Source organism: Salvelinus fontinalis, chromosome 24 (assembly GCF_029448725.1).
Source record: "Salvelinus fontinalis isolate EN_2023a chromosome 24, ASM2944872v1, whole genome shotgun sequence".
NCBI classification, from domain to species: domain Eukaryota; kingdom Metazoa; phylum Chordata; class Actinopteri; order Salmoniformes; family Salmonidae; genus Salvelinus; species Salvelinus fontinalis.
The window spans coordinates 39,125,078-39,143,811 of NC_074688.1; the positions used below are offsets into that span (position 1 = coordinate 39,125,078).

Genomic DNA, 18,734 nt, shown 5'->3' on the forward strand with positions numbered 1-18,734 from the left:
TAACCAGCTGACATGTCATGACCCCCCACAGCATGACAATAACCAGCTGACATGTCATGACCCCCCACAGCATGACAATAACCAGCTGACATGTCATGACCCCCCACAGCATGACAATAACCAGCTGACATGTCATGACCCCCCACAGCATGACAATAACCAGCTGACATGTCATGACCCCCACAGCATGACAATAACCAGCTGACATGTCATGACCCCCACAGCATGACAATAACCAGCTGACAACATGTCATGACCCCCACAGCATGACAATAACCAGCTGACATGTCATGACCCCCACAGCATGACAATAACCAGCTGACATGTCATGACCCCCACAGCATGACAATAACCACCTTAGGCAGGTCTAAAGAAACATTATGATACTGTATGAAGAAAATGTATTAACCATACCCCGAAACCTAACCTTAATAAACATAGCTCCTAAACCTAACTCTAAAACTAGCCCTAGTTCCTAACCCTAAACCTAAAACTAACCATAGCTCCTAACCCAAAACCGAATTCTAATCCTAACACTAATTCTAATCCTAACACTAATTCTAATCCTAACACTAATTCTAACCACAACCCTAAACCCCCTAGAAATAGCATCCCCACAAGTGTAGTTAAACACACACACACATGCTGTACATAAACTCAAACACTCTCAAGAACAAAATAGACTGCAGCTTCTACAACCAAACTATTTACCTAGCGATCACCATGGTTACAGATTCCATTTCCCTTAGTCATAGTCAATCACATGGCCAGTGGCTTCTCTCACAGTTTGACTTCAAAAAGTGACGTTTGTCCAAGTTTTTCAAAACGTCTGTGGGTGACGTCAAATTTATCAATTTGATTTCTAGTTGAGTTTTAAAAGAACCTACTGTTTTGATGATCAGTGTTTGATGTTATTTTCCATTGTATTTGCATTGATGTCAGAGTGGTTAGAGGGACAATAGAGCCCTGAGTACCAGACCATTATGATCTGATGGAGGGACAGTAAAGCCCTGAGTACCAGACCATTATGATCTGATGGAGGGACAGTAAAGCCCTGAGTACCAGACCATTATGATCTGATGGAGGGACAATAGAGCCCTGAGTACCAGACCATTAGAACCAGGTGGAGGGACAATAGAGCCCTGAGTACCAGGCCATTATGACCTGATGGAGGGACAATATAGCCCTGAGTACCAGGCCATGAGGACCTGATGGAGGGACAATATAGCCCTGAGTACCAGACCATTATGACCTGATGGAGGGACAATATAACCCTGAGTACCAGGCCATGAGGACCTGATGGAGGGACAATATAGCCCTGAGTACCAGGCCATGAGGACCTGATGGAGGGACAATATAGCCCTGAGTACCAGACCATTATGATCTGATGGAGGGACAGTAAAGTCCTGAGTACCAGACCATTATGATCTGATGGAGGGACAATAGAGCCCTGAGTACCAGATTAGGACCTGATGGAGGGACAATAGAGCCCTGAGTACCAGGCCATTATGACCTGATGGAGGGACAATATAGCCCTGAGTACCAGGCCATGAGGACCTGATGGAGGGACAATATAGCCCTGAGTACCAGGCTATGAGGACCTGATGGAGGGACAATATAGCCCTGAGTACCAGGCCATGAGGACCTGATGGAGGGACAATATAGCCCTGAGTACCAGGCCATTAGCGACGTGTTGATCATTAGTGAGTTGGGTTCTACTAACACATGTCCAGAATGAATAAAATGAGATTACCATGACTCAACGTTCACAAAGAATTTTACTGCAGTTATGACTCATGACTGCCGGTGTGGAGGTAATACGGTCCCCGCAACAGCCTTATATGTGTTTGTGTGTATGTGTGTGTGTGGTAGGGTCAAAAAGAAGTGAGGCTAAGTTTGGGGGTCGATGGGAGAGTGAAGTGATAACACAATACATGCAGGAGAGAGAAAGAAAGAGAGCCGGGGAGAGAAAAGAGACAGAGAGAGAGAGAGACAGAGAGAGAGAGAGAGACTATTGACCTTTTATTAAAAACTCAACCCCTCCCACTTAAAACAAAACACCCTAAAATCTCCAGTACTGCATGCATGTACCATACTCACCTTGCCCTACACCACAATACAAAAACAACACCACACATCACAATACCTAAAACCTCAACACTTCTACAACCGTGTATCCAACCCATCTCCCCAGCTGTACAGACAGCCCCCCCAACACACCAGATCTCCTGAAACATCTTCCCCAGCTATACAGACAGCCCCCCCAACACACCATATCTCCTGAAACATCTTCCCCAGCTGTACAGACAGCCCCCCCAAACACACCATATCTCCTGAAACATCTTCCTCAGCTGTACAGACAGCCCCCCCAACACACCATATCTCCTGAAACATCTTCCCCAGCTGTACAGACAGCCCCCCCAAACACACCATATCTCCTGAAACATCTTCCTCAGCTGTACAGACAGCCCCCCCCGACACACCATATCTCCTGAAACATCTTCCCCAGCTATACAGACAGCCCCCCCAACACACCATATCTCCTGAAACATCTTCCTCAGCTGTACAGACAGCCCCCCCCGACACACCATATCTCCTGAAACATCTTCCCCAGCTATACAGACAGCCCCCCCAACACACCATATCTCCTGAAACATCTTCCCCAGCTGTACAGACAGCCCCCCCAAACACACCATATCTCCTGAAACATCTTCCTCAGCTGTACAGACAGCCCCCCCCAACACACCATATCTCCTGAAACATCTTCCTCAGCTGTACAGACAGCCCCCCAACACACCATATCTCCTGAAACATCTTCCCCAGCTATACAGACAGCCCCCCCAACACACCATATCTCCTGAAACATCTTCCCCAGCTATACAGACAGCCCCCCCAACACACCATATCTCCTGAAACATCTTCCCCAGCTGTACAGACAGCCCCCCCCCCCCCCCAACACACCATATCTCCTGAAACATCTTCCCCAGCTATACAGACAGCCCCCCCAACACACCATATCTCCTGAAACATCTTTCCCAGCTATACAGACAGCCCCCCCGACACACCATATCTCCTGAAACATCTTCACACTGTTTATCATTCTATACAACTCAAATTCCACCCGAAGGTGCGCAGAGACCATCCCATTAAACAATAGTAAAGGGTCTGTTATCCCCCCACCTTTGACCCTGTTCCTCCTTGTTAGACAAATAGACAACTTTTCCTGAGAAAACAGAAAATTTAACTAAACACATTTGGCATTATTTGAATACCTGTACCCCATTATAAACATCCCAACAGTAAACTCCACCCCCAACCTCTCACACAGACATTCCAACAGAGACATTAATGGCATGAACCTGGCGCACACAGAAAACACATGAATCACAGTTTCGCTCACAACACAGAAAGGACACCCCTGTCCGACTCCATGGTCAACCCGTGCCAACCAGCTTTTAGTGGCCAGGGCTCCATGTAGAACCCTCCGCTGGAGGTCACCTGACCTCTTTGATACTGGGGGTTTGTAGAGCCGTCTCTATCTAAAACCCACCATACTCTCCTCCCCACATACCCCTTGCCACTGATGTGCCTTCACTCCTGTTAGGATCCTAATGTTCCTTACCTTAATGCAGAGGTTGTAGAGGGCTTTACCTCCCACCTCCTCAAACTCCCCCAGGCTCGGAGTATTAAACTCTAACAAGTCCTCCAGACCCTTTTGCCAGTCCCCAGTCTTTGCCGTTACCTGCAGTGGCAGAAACATTGGTGGCCCCTCCCCCTTTGGCCGCTTAAACACCCCCTTACCGGCTCAGACAGTGCCTCCTGGACCTCCTCCAGGAATCTCTCCAGCAGCCTAAGAGACGTTATTCCGGTTTGTTGTGCCAGGACTTCTGGGGGTTTCCACCCCTCCTCTCCCAGCAGTAGCAGGTCACCCAGCCTTTGTAAACCCGCTGCCATCAGTCGCCTCTGCAGGGTGGCCGACTGAACCGATCTCAAAGGGATGGCTGGGTTGTGGAAGATAGGCTCCTCCCACATCCACAGCCCAGGCTCCACACACCCTTCTCGTGGGGGGTTGAGGACAGTCAGTTTATGGCAAAGGGAAGATGCCACCAGGTTGTTTATTATCAGCACTCTCCCTCTATATGACACTTGGGACAGGATCCACCTCCACCTGGCCAGTCTTGACACCACTGCCTGTGACAGCCCCTCACAGTTCTTCCTGGCCCACCTTTCCGACGCTAGGTACACCCCCAACATTTCTTAGCCCTTCGCAACCCCACTGCAAACCCCCTGGAAGCAGAAGGACTTCAGTCTGTTATAGAAGACCTTGGCAAATATATTGTAGTCCACACAGTGCAATACCACAGGCCTCCAGTCCCTTGTTTTGGGCAGGAGACTCAGAGCCGCCCGACAGCATCTCATTGGCGACCTCTCCTTCCCCACGCACACACGCAACGCTCAAAAGTAGTCCAGTCCAATTATTCCCCAGAATACTTTTATAAAACTCCACTGGGAGTCCATTGACCCCATTGACTCCATTGACCCCCTCCGCATCCCCCTCCCTCCACATCTCCCCCACCACAGATGTCACTAGCCCATCAAACAGCCATAGACAATGCATACCCTTGACTTCACCACTCTGTCTTTCCAAACCAAAGAAGAAGGATCTGGGAGTGTCCATCTCCTGGACCATGGAGAACCTAGCTCTTACAAGTGCTTGCTTTGCTTTAAGCCATTTTGCCACAACTTTGGAAGTATGCTTGGGATCATTGTTCCTTTGGAAGACTCATTTGTGACCAAGGTTAATTAACTTCCTGACTGATGTCTTGAGATGTTGCTCCAATATATCCAAATAATTTTCCTCCTCATTTTGCCATCTATTTTGTGAAGTGCACCAGTCCCTCTTGCAGCAAAGCACCCCCACAATATGATGCTGCCATCCCCGTGCTTCACGGTTTGGATGGTGTTCTTTGGCTTGCAAGCCTCCCCCTTTTCCTCCAACATAACGATGGACATTATGGCCAAACAGTTCTATTTTTGTTTCATAAGACCGGGGGACATTTCTCCAAAAAGTACAATCTTTGTTCCCATGTGCAGTTGCAAACCGTAGTCTGGCTTATTTATGGTTGTTTTGGAGCAGTGGCTTCTTCCTTGCTGAGCGGCTTTTCAGGTTATGTCGATATAGGACTCGTTTTACTGTGGATATAGATAATCTTGTACCTGTTTCCTCCAGCATCTTCACAAGGTCCTTTGCTGTTGTTCTGGGATTGATTTGCACTTTTCGCACCAAAGTACGTTCATCTCTAGGAGACAGAACACGTCTCCTTCATGAGCGGTATGACGGCTGCGTGATCTCATGGTATTTATACCTGTGTACTATTGTTTGTACAGATGGATGTGGTACCCTCAGGCATTTGGAAATTGCTCCCAAGGATCAACCAAACTTGTGGAGGTCTACAATTCTTTTTCTGAGATTTTTTGATTTTCCCATGATGTCAAGCAAAGAGGCACTGACTTTGAAGGTAGTTCTGGAAATACATCCACAGGTATACCTCCAATTGACTCAAATGATGTCAATTAGCCTATCAGAAGCTTCTAAAGCCATGACATAATTTTCTGAAATTTTCCATGCTGTTTAAAGGCACAGTCAATTTAGTGTATTTAAACATCTGACCCACTGGAATTGTGATACACTGAATTATAAGTGAAATAATCTGTCTGTAAACAATTGTTGGAAAAATTACTTGTGTCATGCACAAAGAAGATGTTCTAACCAACTTGACGAAACTATAGTTTGTTAACAAGAAATTTGTAGAGTGGTTGAAAAACTAGTTTTAATGACTCCAGCCTAAGTGCATGTAAACTTCCGACTTCAGCTGTACATAAAAATATCCTTAAGGACAATCCAGATGTACTATTTGCTGACTGCTACAAAGAGGGGAATGTAAGCAAATTCATTTTCCACACAGACCATCCCCTGACATGGCACAGTGCTATTAAAGCACACTACCTCTATATCAAGAGAGAGGTTACTGGCCCAGCATGGAAACTCTGGGCCAGAATACTAGAATAATAGAATACTAGAATACTAGAATACTGGAATACTAGAATACTAGAATACTAGAATACTAGAATAGTAGAATACTAGAATACTAGAATACTAGAATACTAGACATTGAAGAAATTGAAACAACCTCTGTCGTTTTGTACAAGTCTGGGATAGTAATGGTGCAGGGCCTCCTCATGCACTTCCAGCAGGACTTTTACGGGATCAAAGTGAGAGCACAGCAGGAAAAGCTCTCTTTCTGTGACAACTCCCCCATCCTGAGTGAGTCTGATCACACCTCTTCAAACTGTTCCGCAGACGAGGATAGTCAACCCCCCAGCTCTGAACACACCCAGGTCCCACAACTGCACTGCTCCTCCATCATTGAGAGAGATACATTCACAGAGCTGGAGAGAGACATGGTGGAGCTCAGAGAGCTGGTCCACATAATCCAGACAGAACAAACCCACAAAACAGACCAGAACAACAACACCAAGTCAACAAGACGAAGGAGGGCAGAAGGTGGAGATGGACGGCTGTCTGAGAGAGATGGCTGCTCTACGGTCTGAGGTGAGAGAACTTAAAGAGGCACACATGGCACTGAAGGAGGAGGTGAGAAAGATGAGGTGTGACAGAGAGCAGGACAATCCAGCAGAACAGCCAGCAGAACAGCCCACCTCATACCCGGACCACAACCTCAACACCACAATGGGACAGACAACACAGGAACCACCAACACAACAGACCAAACCCCCTCTTAACAGCCCTCTTGTCAGCCCCCCACATTCCATTGAGGACACACAAAAGCCAGAGATTAAGCTGCTCATTGACTCTAAGTGGCACAAGTGGTTATCTCCAAATACTTTCACCCTGCCACCATACAGCTGGTGAATGTATTTTGAGAAACTGTGCCTCAAAACCTAATGTCTACCTGGCCCACCACTCCACCCTGGACTTGAACAGCCTTTACGACCAGGTCCACATCTACAAGGCAGCAATCCCAACTTTTTACAGGACACTGAAGGAAGTCACACTCAACAGTACCCCCAGCACCTCACACAGGAGCAACAGAGCAACGGACACCACGCCCAGACCAGTGAGACATCCTCCCAAACCTGCAAGACTCCCCCCTGAAGGATCTGCACCGAGAGAACTCACACCAAGAGGACCTACACCCAGACCACAGCATTGCCAGCTACACCCTATATAGGCACCCCAACATCAGACCAATGCCCCTTCTGCCCACCCCATGCCCCCTGTCCCTGTGGCAAGGACCTCAACATGACAGCAGTACATATGCCCATGCCGTGAGCAGAGAAACAGGCCCAACCCACACTATTACACCCACCCAAGCCCCATCTTGCGACCTAAGCGGTATGAATCAGGTGTAATATGGCGCCGGAGCAGAAGGCAGACGTTTTACGTGCCCCCAACTGATTGTGTTCTTTTGTTTGTTTATCTGCGTTGTTTGTAACTTATTTTTGTACACATTTTGTACATAATATTGCCGCTACCGTCTCTTATGACTGAAAATAACTTCTAGACATAAGGACTGCGATTACTCACCACGGACTAGCAGAATCTTTTTCTTCTTTCACGACTCTGATGAGCCCGGGGCGGAGTATATACGGCTCCCTCGGGAATAGGCCCTGACCCCCATGATCTGCGTGAAGAGGAGGCAGAGCAAGAGAGCCCAGAGAGCAGGCTGCCTTCTGAAAATTCAGAGGCGATCGAATAAACCACCACTTCTCACAATTCTGCGAGCAAACGTGCACTCTTTGGACAATAAAATTGCAGAGGTACGGGAAAGATTAAACTACCAACGGGACATTAAAAACTGTAACATCTTATGCTTCACAGAGTGGTGGCTGAACAACGACAATATCAACATACAGCTGGCTGGTTATACAAAGTACCGGCAGGGTTGAACAGCAGCGTCTGGTAATACAAGGGGCAGCGGACTATGTATTTCTGTAAATAACAGCTGGTGCATGATAACTAAGGAAGTCTCAAGCTATTGCTTGCCTGAGGTAGAGTAAATCATGATAAGCTGTAGACCACACTATCTATCGAGAGAGTTCTCATCTGTATTCTTTGTAGCTGTTTACATACCACCTCAGTCAGAGGTTGGCACTAAGATAGCATTGAATGAGCTGTATTCCGCCATAAGCAAACAAGAAAACGCTCACCCAGAGGCGGCGCTCCTAGTAGCCGGGGACTTTAATGCAGGGTAACTTAAATCAGATTTACCAAATTTCTATTGGCATGTTAAATGTGCAACCAGAGGGAAAAGACCTCTGGACCACCTATGCTCCACACACGGAGACGCATACAAAGCTCTCCCTCGCCCTCAATTTGGCAAATCTGACCATAATTCCATCCTCCTGATTCCTGCTTACAAGCTAAAATGAAAGCAGGAAGCACCAGTGACTAGATCAGTAAAAAAGTGATCAGATTAAGCAGAGGCTAAGCTACTAGACTGTTTTGCTAGCACAGACTGGAATATATTCCGGGAATTCCTCCGAAGGCGTTGAGGAGTACACCACATCAGTCTTTGACTTCATCAATCAGTGCATCGATGATGTCGTCCACACAGTGACCGTACGTACATACACCTACCAGAAGCCATGGATTACAGGCAACATCTGCACTGAGATAAAGGCTAGAGCTGCCGCATTCAAGCAGCAGGAATCTTAATTAACCTGTTGAGGATGGGGGCGCTGTTGTCACTATTTATGCTAATCGTGTAATTTTTGAAACGGCTTCCCACAAAATTCTTGATCGTACAATATGCATATTATTATTATTATTGGATAGAAAACAGTCTATAGTTTCTATAGGAGTTGAAATTTTGTCTCTAAGTGGAAAAGAACCCATTCTACAGCAATTTCCCTGACATGGAGTCAGATTTCAGAAATGTTGGCCCCTGATCTGGAGTCAGTTAAAAGGTCACAGTTATTGCTATGAGTATACGGACACTGCTTACGTCTTCCCCTGGATGCCTTTACGTGATGACGATTTGAATGGGGTCGATTGCGCGTTCACAGGCACTACAAATTAAAAAACCCTGTAGCTAGGAACTCTTTTCTTGCTGCTTAATGCGCCTGGAGGACATCGACCCGCACTTGTTCCAAGCATTAGTGGAGGGAGTAATAGTACTCTGGTCATGTTTCTACTCGTTATGGGAGTTAAAAACATCATAAGGTAGTTAATTTAAAGCGTTTTATAGCAATTTATATCCGTTTAGTGCGATTTTGGGACATTTATTTCTGAAACGCTGTGAATTGCTGGGCACGCTTCCAGTTCGACCCGAACGCAGTTGGCATTTCCACATGGCAAGAGGACAGCTTTCCACCAAAAGACGATTAGACCCAAGAAAGGATCCTTTGCCCAAGATACTGATGGAAGAACAGCTCAAAGTAGGACATTTTTATTATGATAAATCGCGTTTCTGTCGAAAAATGTTAGTGGCTTAGGACGCCATGTTTTTTGACGTAGCTTCGCTTGGCGCAAACTGTATTGAAAAGTAAGGATCATTTAAAAAATGTAATTCCGCGATTGTATTAAGAATTAAATTGTCTATCAATCCCTGTCCACCCTATATTTTTTTGTCACGTTTATGAGTATTTATGTATAAGAGTAGATCACTGTCTAATATGGCGCACGGACATTTTCTCACCAGCTGGGCTACGTTTCACATTGTCTAACCATGATTTTGGTGGCTAAATATAAACATTTTCGATCAAACTCTATATGGATTGTGTAATATGATGTTACAGGAGTGTCATCTGAAGAATTCTGAGAAGGTTAGTGAAAAAATTAATATATTTTGGCGTTGTTGACGTTATCGCTCACTTTGGCTAGAATCAATGCTGGGCTGCTATGTGCTATGTGCTATGCTAATATAACGATTTATTGTGTTTTCGCTGTAAGACACTTAGAAAATCTGAAATATTGTCTGTATTCACAGGATCTGTGTCTTTCGATTAGTGTATGCTGTGTATTTTTACGAAATGTTTGATGATTAGTAAGTAGGTAAACACGTTGCTCTATGTAGTTATTCTAGTCCATTTGTGACGGTGGGTGCAATTGCCATCTACCTGAAATATGCACTTTTTTCTAACAAAACCTATCCCATACCATAAATATGTTATCAGACTGTCATCTGATGAGTTTTTTTCTTGGTTAGGGGCTATAAATATCTTAGTTTAGCCGAATTGGTGATAGCTACTGGTGTTGGTGGACAAATAAAAGATGGTGGATTATGCTAATGTGTTTTTAGGTAATAGATGTACATCTTTACATATTGTGTCTTCCCTGTAAAACATTTTAAAAATCGGACATGTTGGCTGGATTCACAAGATCTGTGTCTTTCATTAGCTGTATTGGACTTTAATGTGTGAAAGTTAAATATTTTAAAAATATATATTTTTTGAATTTCGCGGCACTGGTTTTTCAGTGGGGGTGGGGGGGGAGTGCCGCTAGCGGCACCCTCATCCTAGACAGGTTAAAATAAATCCCTCTATGCCCTCCGACGAACCATCAAACAGGCAAAGTGTCAGTACAGGACTAAGATCGAGTCGTACTACACCGGCTCTGATGCTCGTCAGATGTTTCATGGCTTGCAAACCATTACAGAATACAAAGGGAAGCACATCCGCTAGCTACCCAGTGACATAAGGCTACTAGACGAGCTAAACTACTTCTATGCTCGCTTCGAGGGCAAATGACACTGAAACATGCATGAGAGCACCAGCTGTACCAGAAGACTGTATGATCATGCTCTCCGCAGCCGATGTGAGTAAGACCTTTACACAGGTCAACATTCACAAGGCCGCAGGGCCAGACGGATTACCAGGACATGTACTGCGAGCATGCGCATACCAACTAGCAAGTGTCCTCACTGACATTTTCAACCTCTCCCTGTCTGAGTCTGTAATACCAACATGTTTTAAATAGTGCCTGTGCCCATGAACACTAAGGTAACCTGCCTAAGTGACTACCAACCCGCAGCACTCACATCTGTAGCCATGAAGTGTTTTGAAAGTCTGGTCATGGCTCACATAAACACCATCATCCCAGAAACACTAGACCCACTCTAATTTGCATACTGCCCCAACAGATCCACAGATGATGCAATCTCTATTGCTCTCCACACTGCCCCTCTCCCACCTGGACAAGAGGAACACCTATGTGAGAATGCTGTTCCTTGACTACAGCTCAGGGTTCAACACAATAGTGCCCTCAAAGCTCATCAATAAGCTAAGGACCCTGGGACTAAACACCTCCCTCTGCAACTTGATCCTGGATTTCCTGACGGGCCACCCCCAGGTGGTAAGGGTAGGTTACAACACATCCGCCACGCTGATCCTCAACACAGGGGCCCCTCAGGGGTGCGTGCTCAGCTGACCTCCTGTACTCCCTGTTCACACATGAGTGCACGGCCAGGCACGACTCCAACACCATCATTACATTTGCCGGTGACACAACAGTGGTAGGCCTGATCACTGACAACAACCTGACAGCTTATAGGGAGGAGGTCAGAGACCTGGCCGTGTGGTGCCAGGACAACAACCTCTCCCTCAACGTGATCAAGACAAAGGAGATGATTGTGGACTACAGGAAAAAGAGTACCGAGCATGCCTCGATTCTCATCGACGGGGCTGCAGTGCAGCATGTTGAGACCTTCAATTTCCTTGGTGTCCACATCACCAACAAACTAAAATGGTCCAAGCACACCAAAGACAGTCGTGAAGCTGGCACGACAAAACCTATTCCCCCTCAGGAGACCATCGAGAGCATCCTGACTGGTTGCATCAATGCCTGGTATGGCAACTGCTCTGCCTCCGACCGCAAAGCCCTACAGAGGGTAGTGCGAACGGCCCAGTACATCGCTGGGCCCAAGCTTCCTGCCATCCAGGACCTCTATACCAGGCGGTGTCAGAGGAAGGCCCTAAAAATTTTCAAAGCCTCCAGCCACCCTAGTCATAGACGGTTCTCTCTGATACCGCACTGTAAGCGGTTCAGGAACACCAAGTCTAGGTCCAAGTGGCTTCAAAAACAGCTTCTACCCCAAGACATAAGACTCCTGAACATCTAGTCAAATGGCTTCCCAGACTTTTTGCATTGCCCCCCCCCCCCCTCCCCCCTCCACATCACTGCCACTCTCTGTTGTCCTCTATGCATAGTCACTTTAATAACTCTCCTACATGTACATACTACCTCAACTAACCAGGTGCCCCCGCACATTGACTCTGTACCGGCACCCCCCTGTATATATTGTTATTTTTTACTGCTGCTCTTTAATTACTTGTTACTTTTATCTCTTATTCTTATCTGTCTTTTGTTGAAACTGCACTGTTGGTTAGGGCCTGTAAGTAAGCATTTCACTGTTGTATTCAGCGCATGTGACTAACACAATTTGATTGGATTTGATTTGATTTGAATCAGATGCTCAACATGGTCTGCTCACACCTACTGTGATGGTCCGGGCCTAAACCACACAAAAACAACACTAGACGATATGGAACACAGAGCTTTTACTATCTCATCCTGGAATTTACAAGGTCAGAGGTCATCTGGAAATACAGACATTGTCATCGTACAATAAACATGGTATATAAGGAGATGGACCAACTGGTTGCACTCTTGGTTACAGAGAGCTGGTAGTCCTATCCACCAAACGACCAGGTGTGATACATGGAAGAGACTCAGGGGGTATGCTAATTTGGAATAGAGCACTCTAACCCACTCTATTAAATTATTCAAAACAGGAACATTTTACATCTGACTATAAATGAATAAGGAAATTACCTCAACAGAGAAAAATGTCCTCATTGTGTTACCTATATCCACCCAATAGAATCCCCATACTTTAACGATGACATATTCTCCATCGTAGAAGGGGATACAAACAATTTCCAGGCCAAGGGACATGTAGCATTCTGTGGCGACCTAAATGCCAGAACTGGACAAGAACCTGACACCCTCAGCACACAGGGGGACAAACACCTACCTGGAGGTGACAGCATTCCCTCCCCCATATGCCCCCCTAGACACAACTACTACAACATAACACACAAAAACAGGTCACAATTCCTGCAGCTCTGTCGGACGCTGGTTATGTACAAGGTCAATGGTAGGCTTCAAGGTGACTCCTATGGAAGGTACACCCACAGCTCATCTCTTGGCAGTAGTACTATAGATTTCTTTATCACTGACCTCAACCCAGAGACTCTTAGAGCATTTAGTCCACTGACACCCCTATCAGATCACAGCAAAATCACACTATACTTGAACAGAGCTATGCTCAGTCATGAGGCATCAAAGCCAAAGGAACTGAATAATATTAAGAAATGCCATAGATGGAAGGAAAGCAGTTTGAAAATCTACCAAAAAACATTTAGGCAAAAACAAATTCAATCCCTTCTAGACAATTTCTTGGACAAAATGTTTCACTGCAATAGCGAAGGTGTACATTTGGCAGTAGAAAACCTAGACATTACATTTGACCTCTCAGCTTCCCTATCAAATCAAAAAATGTCAAGCATGCAACCTAAGAAAATGAAGAACAATTACAAATGGTTTGATGAAGAATTAAAAAACAAATGAAAGAAATTGAGAAACCTGTCTAACCAAAAATATTGAGACCTATAAAAACTAAGGCTATGCCTTCACTACGGTGACTCACTAAAACACTATAAAACACTACGGAAAAAGAAGGAACAGCACGTCCTAAATCTGCTCAGTCTAATTGAAGAATCCATAGAATCGAACTACTTCTGCGAAAATTTGAAAACTCAAAACAAACAACAACACGAAGAGTTATCTATCTGAAACAGAGACGTGTGGATAAACCACAAGTTCAATCTTTTTGGCTCTATGACAAAGAACAAACAGCAAAAACATATACATGATTAAGTAAAAATCTTAAAATGAACTTTTAAAGACTACCAGAACCTACCTATCTACAGGAAAAAATACAACCCCTCCAACACAAAACGGCCTGTGGGGTTGATGGTATCCTAAATGAAATTATAAAATATACAGACCACAAATTCCAATTGCCTATAATTAAACTCTTTAACTTCTTGCAACTATAGGGGGTGCTGCCTAGTACTAAATTCTTGCTTGTACAATATGCATATTATTGTTATTATTGGATAGAAAACACTCTCTAGTTTCTATAGCCGTTTGAATTATGTCTCTGAGTGAAACAGAACTCATTCTACAGCACTTGGCCTCTGGTTCCAGATCAGTTTTAAAAGTCTCTGTAAATCCTATGAGATACAAACACTGCCCACGCCTTCCTCTAGATGTCAGTAAGTGGTGATAATTTGAATGGAGTCGATTGCGCAATCATTGGCTCTATAAATCACCAAATACCGGAAGTAGCGTTCCTTTGGACACTGCCTCAACGCAAGAAGGATATCTGACTGGCCTTTTTCCAAGCCTTGGTTTAGCCAGTAATATAGCGTCGGTCATCTTTTTACTCGTTATAGGTGTTAGAAACATCATAAGGTAGTTCATTTAAACTGTTTTATAGCAATTTATATCCGTTTAGTGCGATTTTGAGGCATTGCTTTGTAATAGACTTTGAAGCTCCGGGCACGTTTCGGGGTCCCGGTCGTACGTTAGTGGGCATTTCGACGGACACGTGGACATCTTTCGACCAAAAGAAGATTAGACCCAAGAAAGTATTCATTGTCCAAGATTCTGATGGGAGAACAGCTCATAGTAAGAACAATTTATGATGATAAATCGTGTTTCTGTCGATAAATGTTAAACGCTTATGCCGCCATTTTGTTTGCTATAGCTTCGCTTGGCGCAACCTGTATTGAAAAGTAAGGATAATTTAAAAAATGTAATTCCGCGATTGTATTAACAATTAAATTGTCTATCAATCGCTGTCCACCCTGTATTTTTTAGTCAAGTTTATGAGTATTCATGTATAAGACTAGATCACTGTCTAATATGGTGCAGGACATTTTCTCACCATCTGGGCTACATTTCACATTATCTAACCATGATTTTGGTGGCTAAATATGCACATTTTCGAGCAAACTCTATATGTATGTTGTAATATAATGTTACAGGAGTGTCATCTGAAGAATTCTGAGAAGGTTAGTGAATAAAAAATTAATATATTTTGGCGATGATTACGTTATCGCTCTCTTTGGCTAGAATCAATGCTCTGGTAACGTTTGCATATGTGGTATGCTAATATAACGATTTATTGTGTTTTCGCCGTAAAACACTTCGAAAATCTGAAATGTTGTCTGAATTCACAAGATCTGTGTCTTTCCATTGCTATGTGCTTTGTATTTTTAAGAAATGTTTTATGATGAGTAAATTGGTAATACAAGTTGCTCTGTGTAGTAATTCTAGGCACTTTGGTGAGATTTGTGATGCTGGCTGCAATGGCAAACTATGATTTATACCTGAAATATGCACATTTTTCTAACAAAACCTATCCTATACCATAAATATGTTATCAGACTGTCATCTTATGAGGTTTTTTCTTGGTTAGTGGCTATCAATATCTTAGTTTAGCCGAATTGGTGATAGCTACTGGTGTTGAGAGAAAATGGTGGACAAAGAAAAATGGTGATTTTTGCTAACGTGTTTAGCTAATAGATTTACATATTGTGTCTTCCCTGTAAAACATTAAAAAAATCTGAAATAGTGGCTTTATTCACAGGATCTGTATCTTTCATTAGGTGTCTTGGACTTGATATTTAGATGCTACTATTTAATTGTGACGCTATGCTAGCGATGCTAATCAGTGTGGGGGGGGGGGGGGGGGGGTGCTCCCGGACCCGGGGTAGAGGCTCCTGAAAGGTTAACATCATCCTTAGCTCTGGTATTTTCCCCAATATTTGGAACCAAGGACTAATCCACAAAAGTGGAGACAAATTTGACCCCAATAACTACCGTGGGATATGTGTCAACAGCAACCTTGGGAAAATCCTGTGCATTATCATTAAAAGCAGACTCGTACATTTTGTCAGCAGAAACAATGTACAGAGCAAATGTCAAACTAGCTTTCTAACAAGTTCCTGTACGACACACCGCGTATTCACTCTGCAAAACCTAATTGACCAACAAACAAAACAAAACAAAGGCATGCTTTGTTGATTTCAAAAAAGCTTTTGACTCAATTTGGTTTGAGGGCCTGCTATAGAAATTGATGGAAATTGGTGTTGGGGTAAAAACACACAACATTATTAATTCTATGTACACAAACCACAAGTGTTTGGTTAAACTTGGTAAAAAACACACACGTATTTCCACAGGGCCGTGGGGTGAGACAGGGATGCAGTTTAAGATCCACGCTCTTCAACATGTAAATTTCAACAAATTGGCCCGGGCACTAGAGCAGTATGCAGCACACGGCCTCACTACTAGAACCTGAAGTAAAATGTCTCCTGTTTGCTGATGATCTGGTGCTTCTGTCACCAACCAAGGAGAAGACCAAAATAATGGTGTTCCACAAAAAGGGCCTTCTATGCCATCAAAAGGAACAAAAAATGTGACATACCATTTAGGATCTGGCTTAAAAATACTTGCTTCAGTTATAGAACCCATTGCCCATTATGGTTGTGAGGTCTGGGGTACGCTCACCAACCAGAAATTCACAAAATGGGAAAAACTCCACATTGAGACTCTCTATGCGGTATTCTGCAAAAGTATCCTCAGTGTACAACGTAAAACACCAAATAAAGCATGCATAGCAGAATTAGGCCAATAACCGCTAATGATTAAAATCCAGAAAAGAGACGTTAAATTCTATCATGTAAAAGGAAGCGATTCCCTAACCTTCCATAACAAAGCTGGTCCTGGGGCTCTGTTCACAAACACAAAAAGACCCCACAGAGCCCCAGGACAGGAACACAATTAGAGAGTGACTAACATGAGGGAGGGAGGGAGGGAGGGAGAGACTAACAGGAGGGAGGAGGGAATAGAGAGGGACTAACAGGAAGGAGGGAGAGAGAGAAAGAGAGAGAGAGAGGGAGAGAGACTAAAAGGAGGGATTGGGAGCGGGGGGAGAGAGACTAACAGGAAGGAGAGGGAGAGAGACTAACAGGAAGGAGGGGGAGAGAGACTAACGGGATGGGGAGAGGGAGGGAGAGACCAAGAGCGCGAGGAAATGTGTTGCTATAGTAACCTATGTCACGGTGGTCGTCATGGTGATGCTGCTCCTGCGTTTTGAGACACATTTGGTGCGTGTGTATGTGTGACGTGTAGAGGGAACAAGTGTTTATCCATCTCTCTCCAGACAGGAGAGGATGAAATCCCCCATCACCGTGCCAACTGAGGGAGAGAGGGACAGAGAGAGAGAGAGAGAGAGAGAGAGAGAGAGAGAGAGAGAGAGAAAGAGAGAGAGATAAACTGCAACCCCATAAGGCACTTTATAATGCGGTGCTTGTGTCAGATTCATCAGTTCCTCTTGGGAGAATCGACTGTGGAGAGAGACACACACCCAGTCAGGCTGTGAGACACACAAACACACACAGGTAGGTAAGCTCAAGTCTTCTGTGTCCATCTGTCTGTCTGTCTGTCCTTCTGTCAGTTTGGAGTATTCACAGCTTCATACCTCTGTCTGTCTCTCTGTCCATTGTCTGTCAAGGGTTTTCACTGCTCCACACCTGTCTGTCTGTCTGTTTAGAGTATTCACAGCTCCATACCTCTGTCTGATTCAGTCTATCTCCAGGAAGATAGGAATATTTATATTTCAGTTGTCTGTTACTTACAAATACCAAAACAGAAGAATAGCATGAAGATGTGATGTTTTGTGATTGTTTCAACTTCTCTGGCTGCCTGTTGCTGCTACTGCACGCCTCCTTCTCTGGCTGCCTGTTGCTGCACGCCTCCTTCTCTGGCTGCCTGTTGCTGCTACTGCACGCCTCCTTCTCTGGCTGCCTGTTGCTGCACGCCTCCTTCTCTGGCTGCCTGTTGCTGCACGCCTCCTTCTCTGGCTGCCTGTTGCTGCACGCCTCCTTCTCTGGCTGCCTGTTGCTGCACGCCTCCTTCTCTGGCTGCCTGTTTCTGGTACTGCACGCCTCCTTCTCTGGCTGCCTGTTGCTGCTACTGCACGCCTCCTTCTCTGGCTGCCTGTTGCTGCTACTGCACGCCTCCTTCTCTGGCTGCCTGTTTGCTGCTACTGCATGCCTCCTTCTCTGGCTGCCTGTTGCTGCTACTGCACGCCTCCTTCTCTGGCTGCCTGTTGCTGCTACTGCACGCCTCCTTCTCTGGCTGCCTGTTTGCTGCTACTGCATGCCTCCTTCTCTGGCTGCCTGTTGCTGCTACTGCACGCCTCCTGCTCTATACATGACATCAACTGGTAGATACTTAACATTTGCAAAACCAAGGTTCAATCTTTGACTAAATGAACCTTGTTGGAAGTTGGAACTCTTAGTGAGCTTGGTCCTGAGGCCCAAGGCTTCATCATGTGACTGTCTGTGTTTTTACTTTAGTAGTCTACTAGTCACTCTCCTATGTCGTAGTGTTTCTCTTAGCCTCTAGGACTGATGGTTCAGTTGCTTGTTTGACATTTGGTGTGACAGGTCGTCTAGTGGTTAAGAGCGTTTGGCTTGTAAACGAAAGAATGCTTGTTTGGAACCCCTTAGCTGACAAGGTGAAAAATCTGTCCATGTCCTCTGGAGCAAGGCACTTAACCCTGATTGCTCCT

The 18,734-nt window shown here is 44.9% G+C and overlaps 2 protein-coding genes across 2 annotated transcripts in view; one reads left to right on the forward strand and one right to left on the reverse strand.

The window, feature by feature from the left end:
• The window catches only part of LOC129822540 (succinate receptor 1-like), a 93,126-nt gene extending 89,366 nt beyond the window's left edge, over nucleotides 1-3,760 (reverse strand). The window contains exons 1-2 of the mRNA XM_055880845.1: nucleotides 3,659-3,760; nucleotides 2,101-2,106 (exon numbers count right to left, since the gene is read on the reverse strand). Coding sequence (XP_055736820.1) covers nucleotides 2,101-2,106; nucleotides 3,659-3,760 — 108 coding nt within the window. The remainder of the gene's footprint in view (nucleotides 1-2,100; nucleotides 2,107-3,658) is intronic.
• Nucleotides 3,761-17,280: 13,520 nt separating this feature from the next.
• The window catches only part of LOC129822417 (muscleblind-like protein 1), a 211,732-nt gene continuing 210,278 nt past the window's right edge, over nucleotides 17,281-18,734 (forward strand). The window contains exon 1 of the mRNA XM_055880687.1: nucleotides 17,281-17,559. The gene's annotated coding sequence lies outside the window, so the exon portion shown is untranslated. The remainder of the gene's footprint in view (nucleotides 17,560-18,734) is intronic.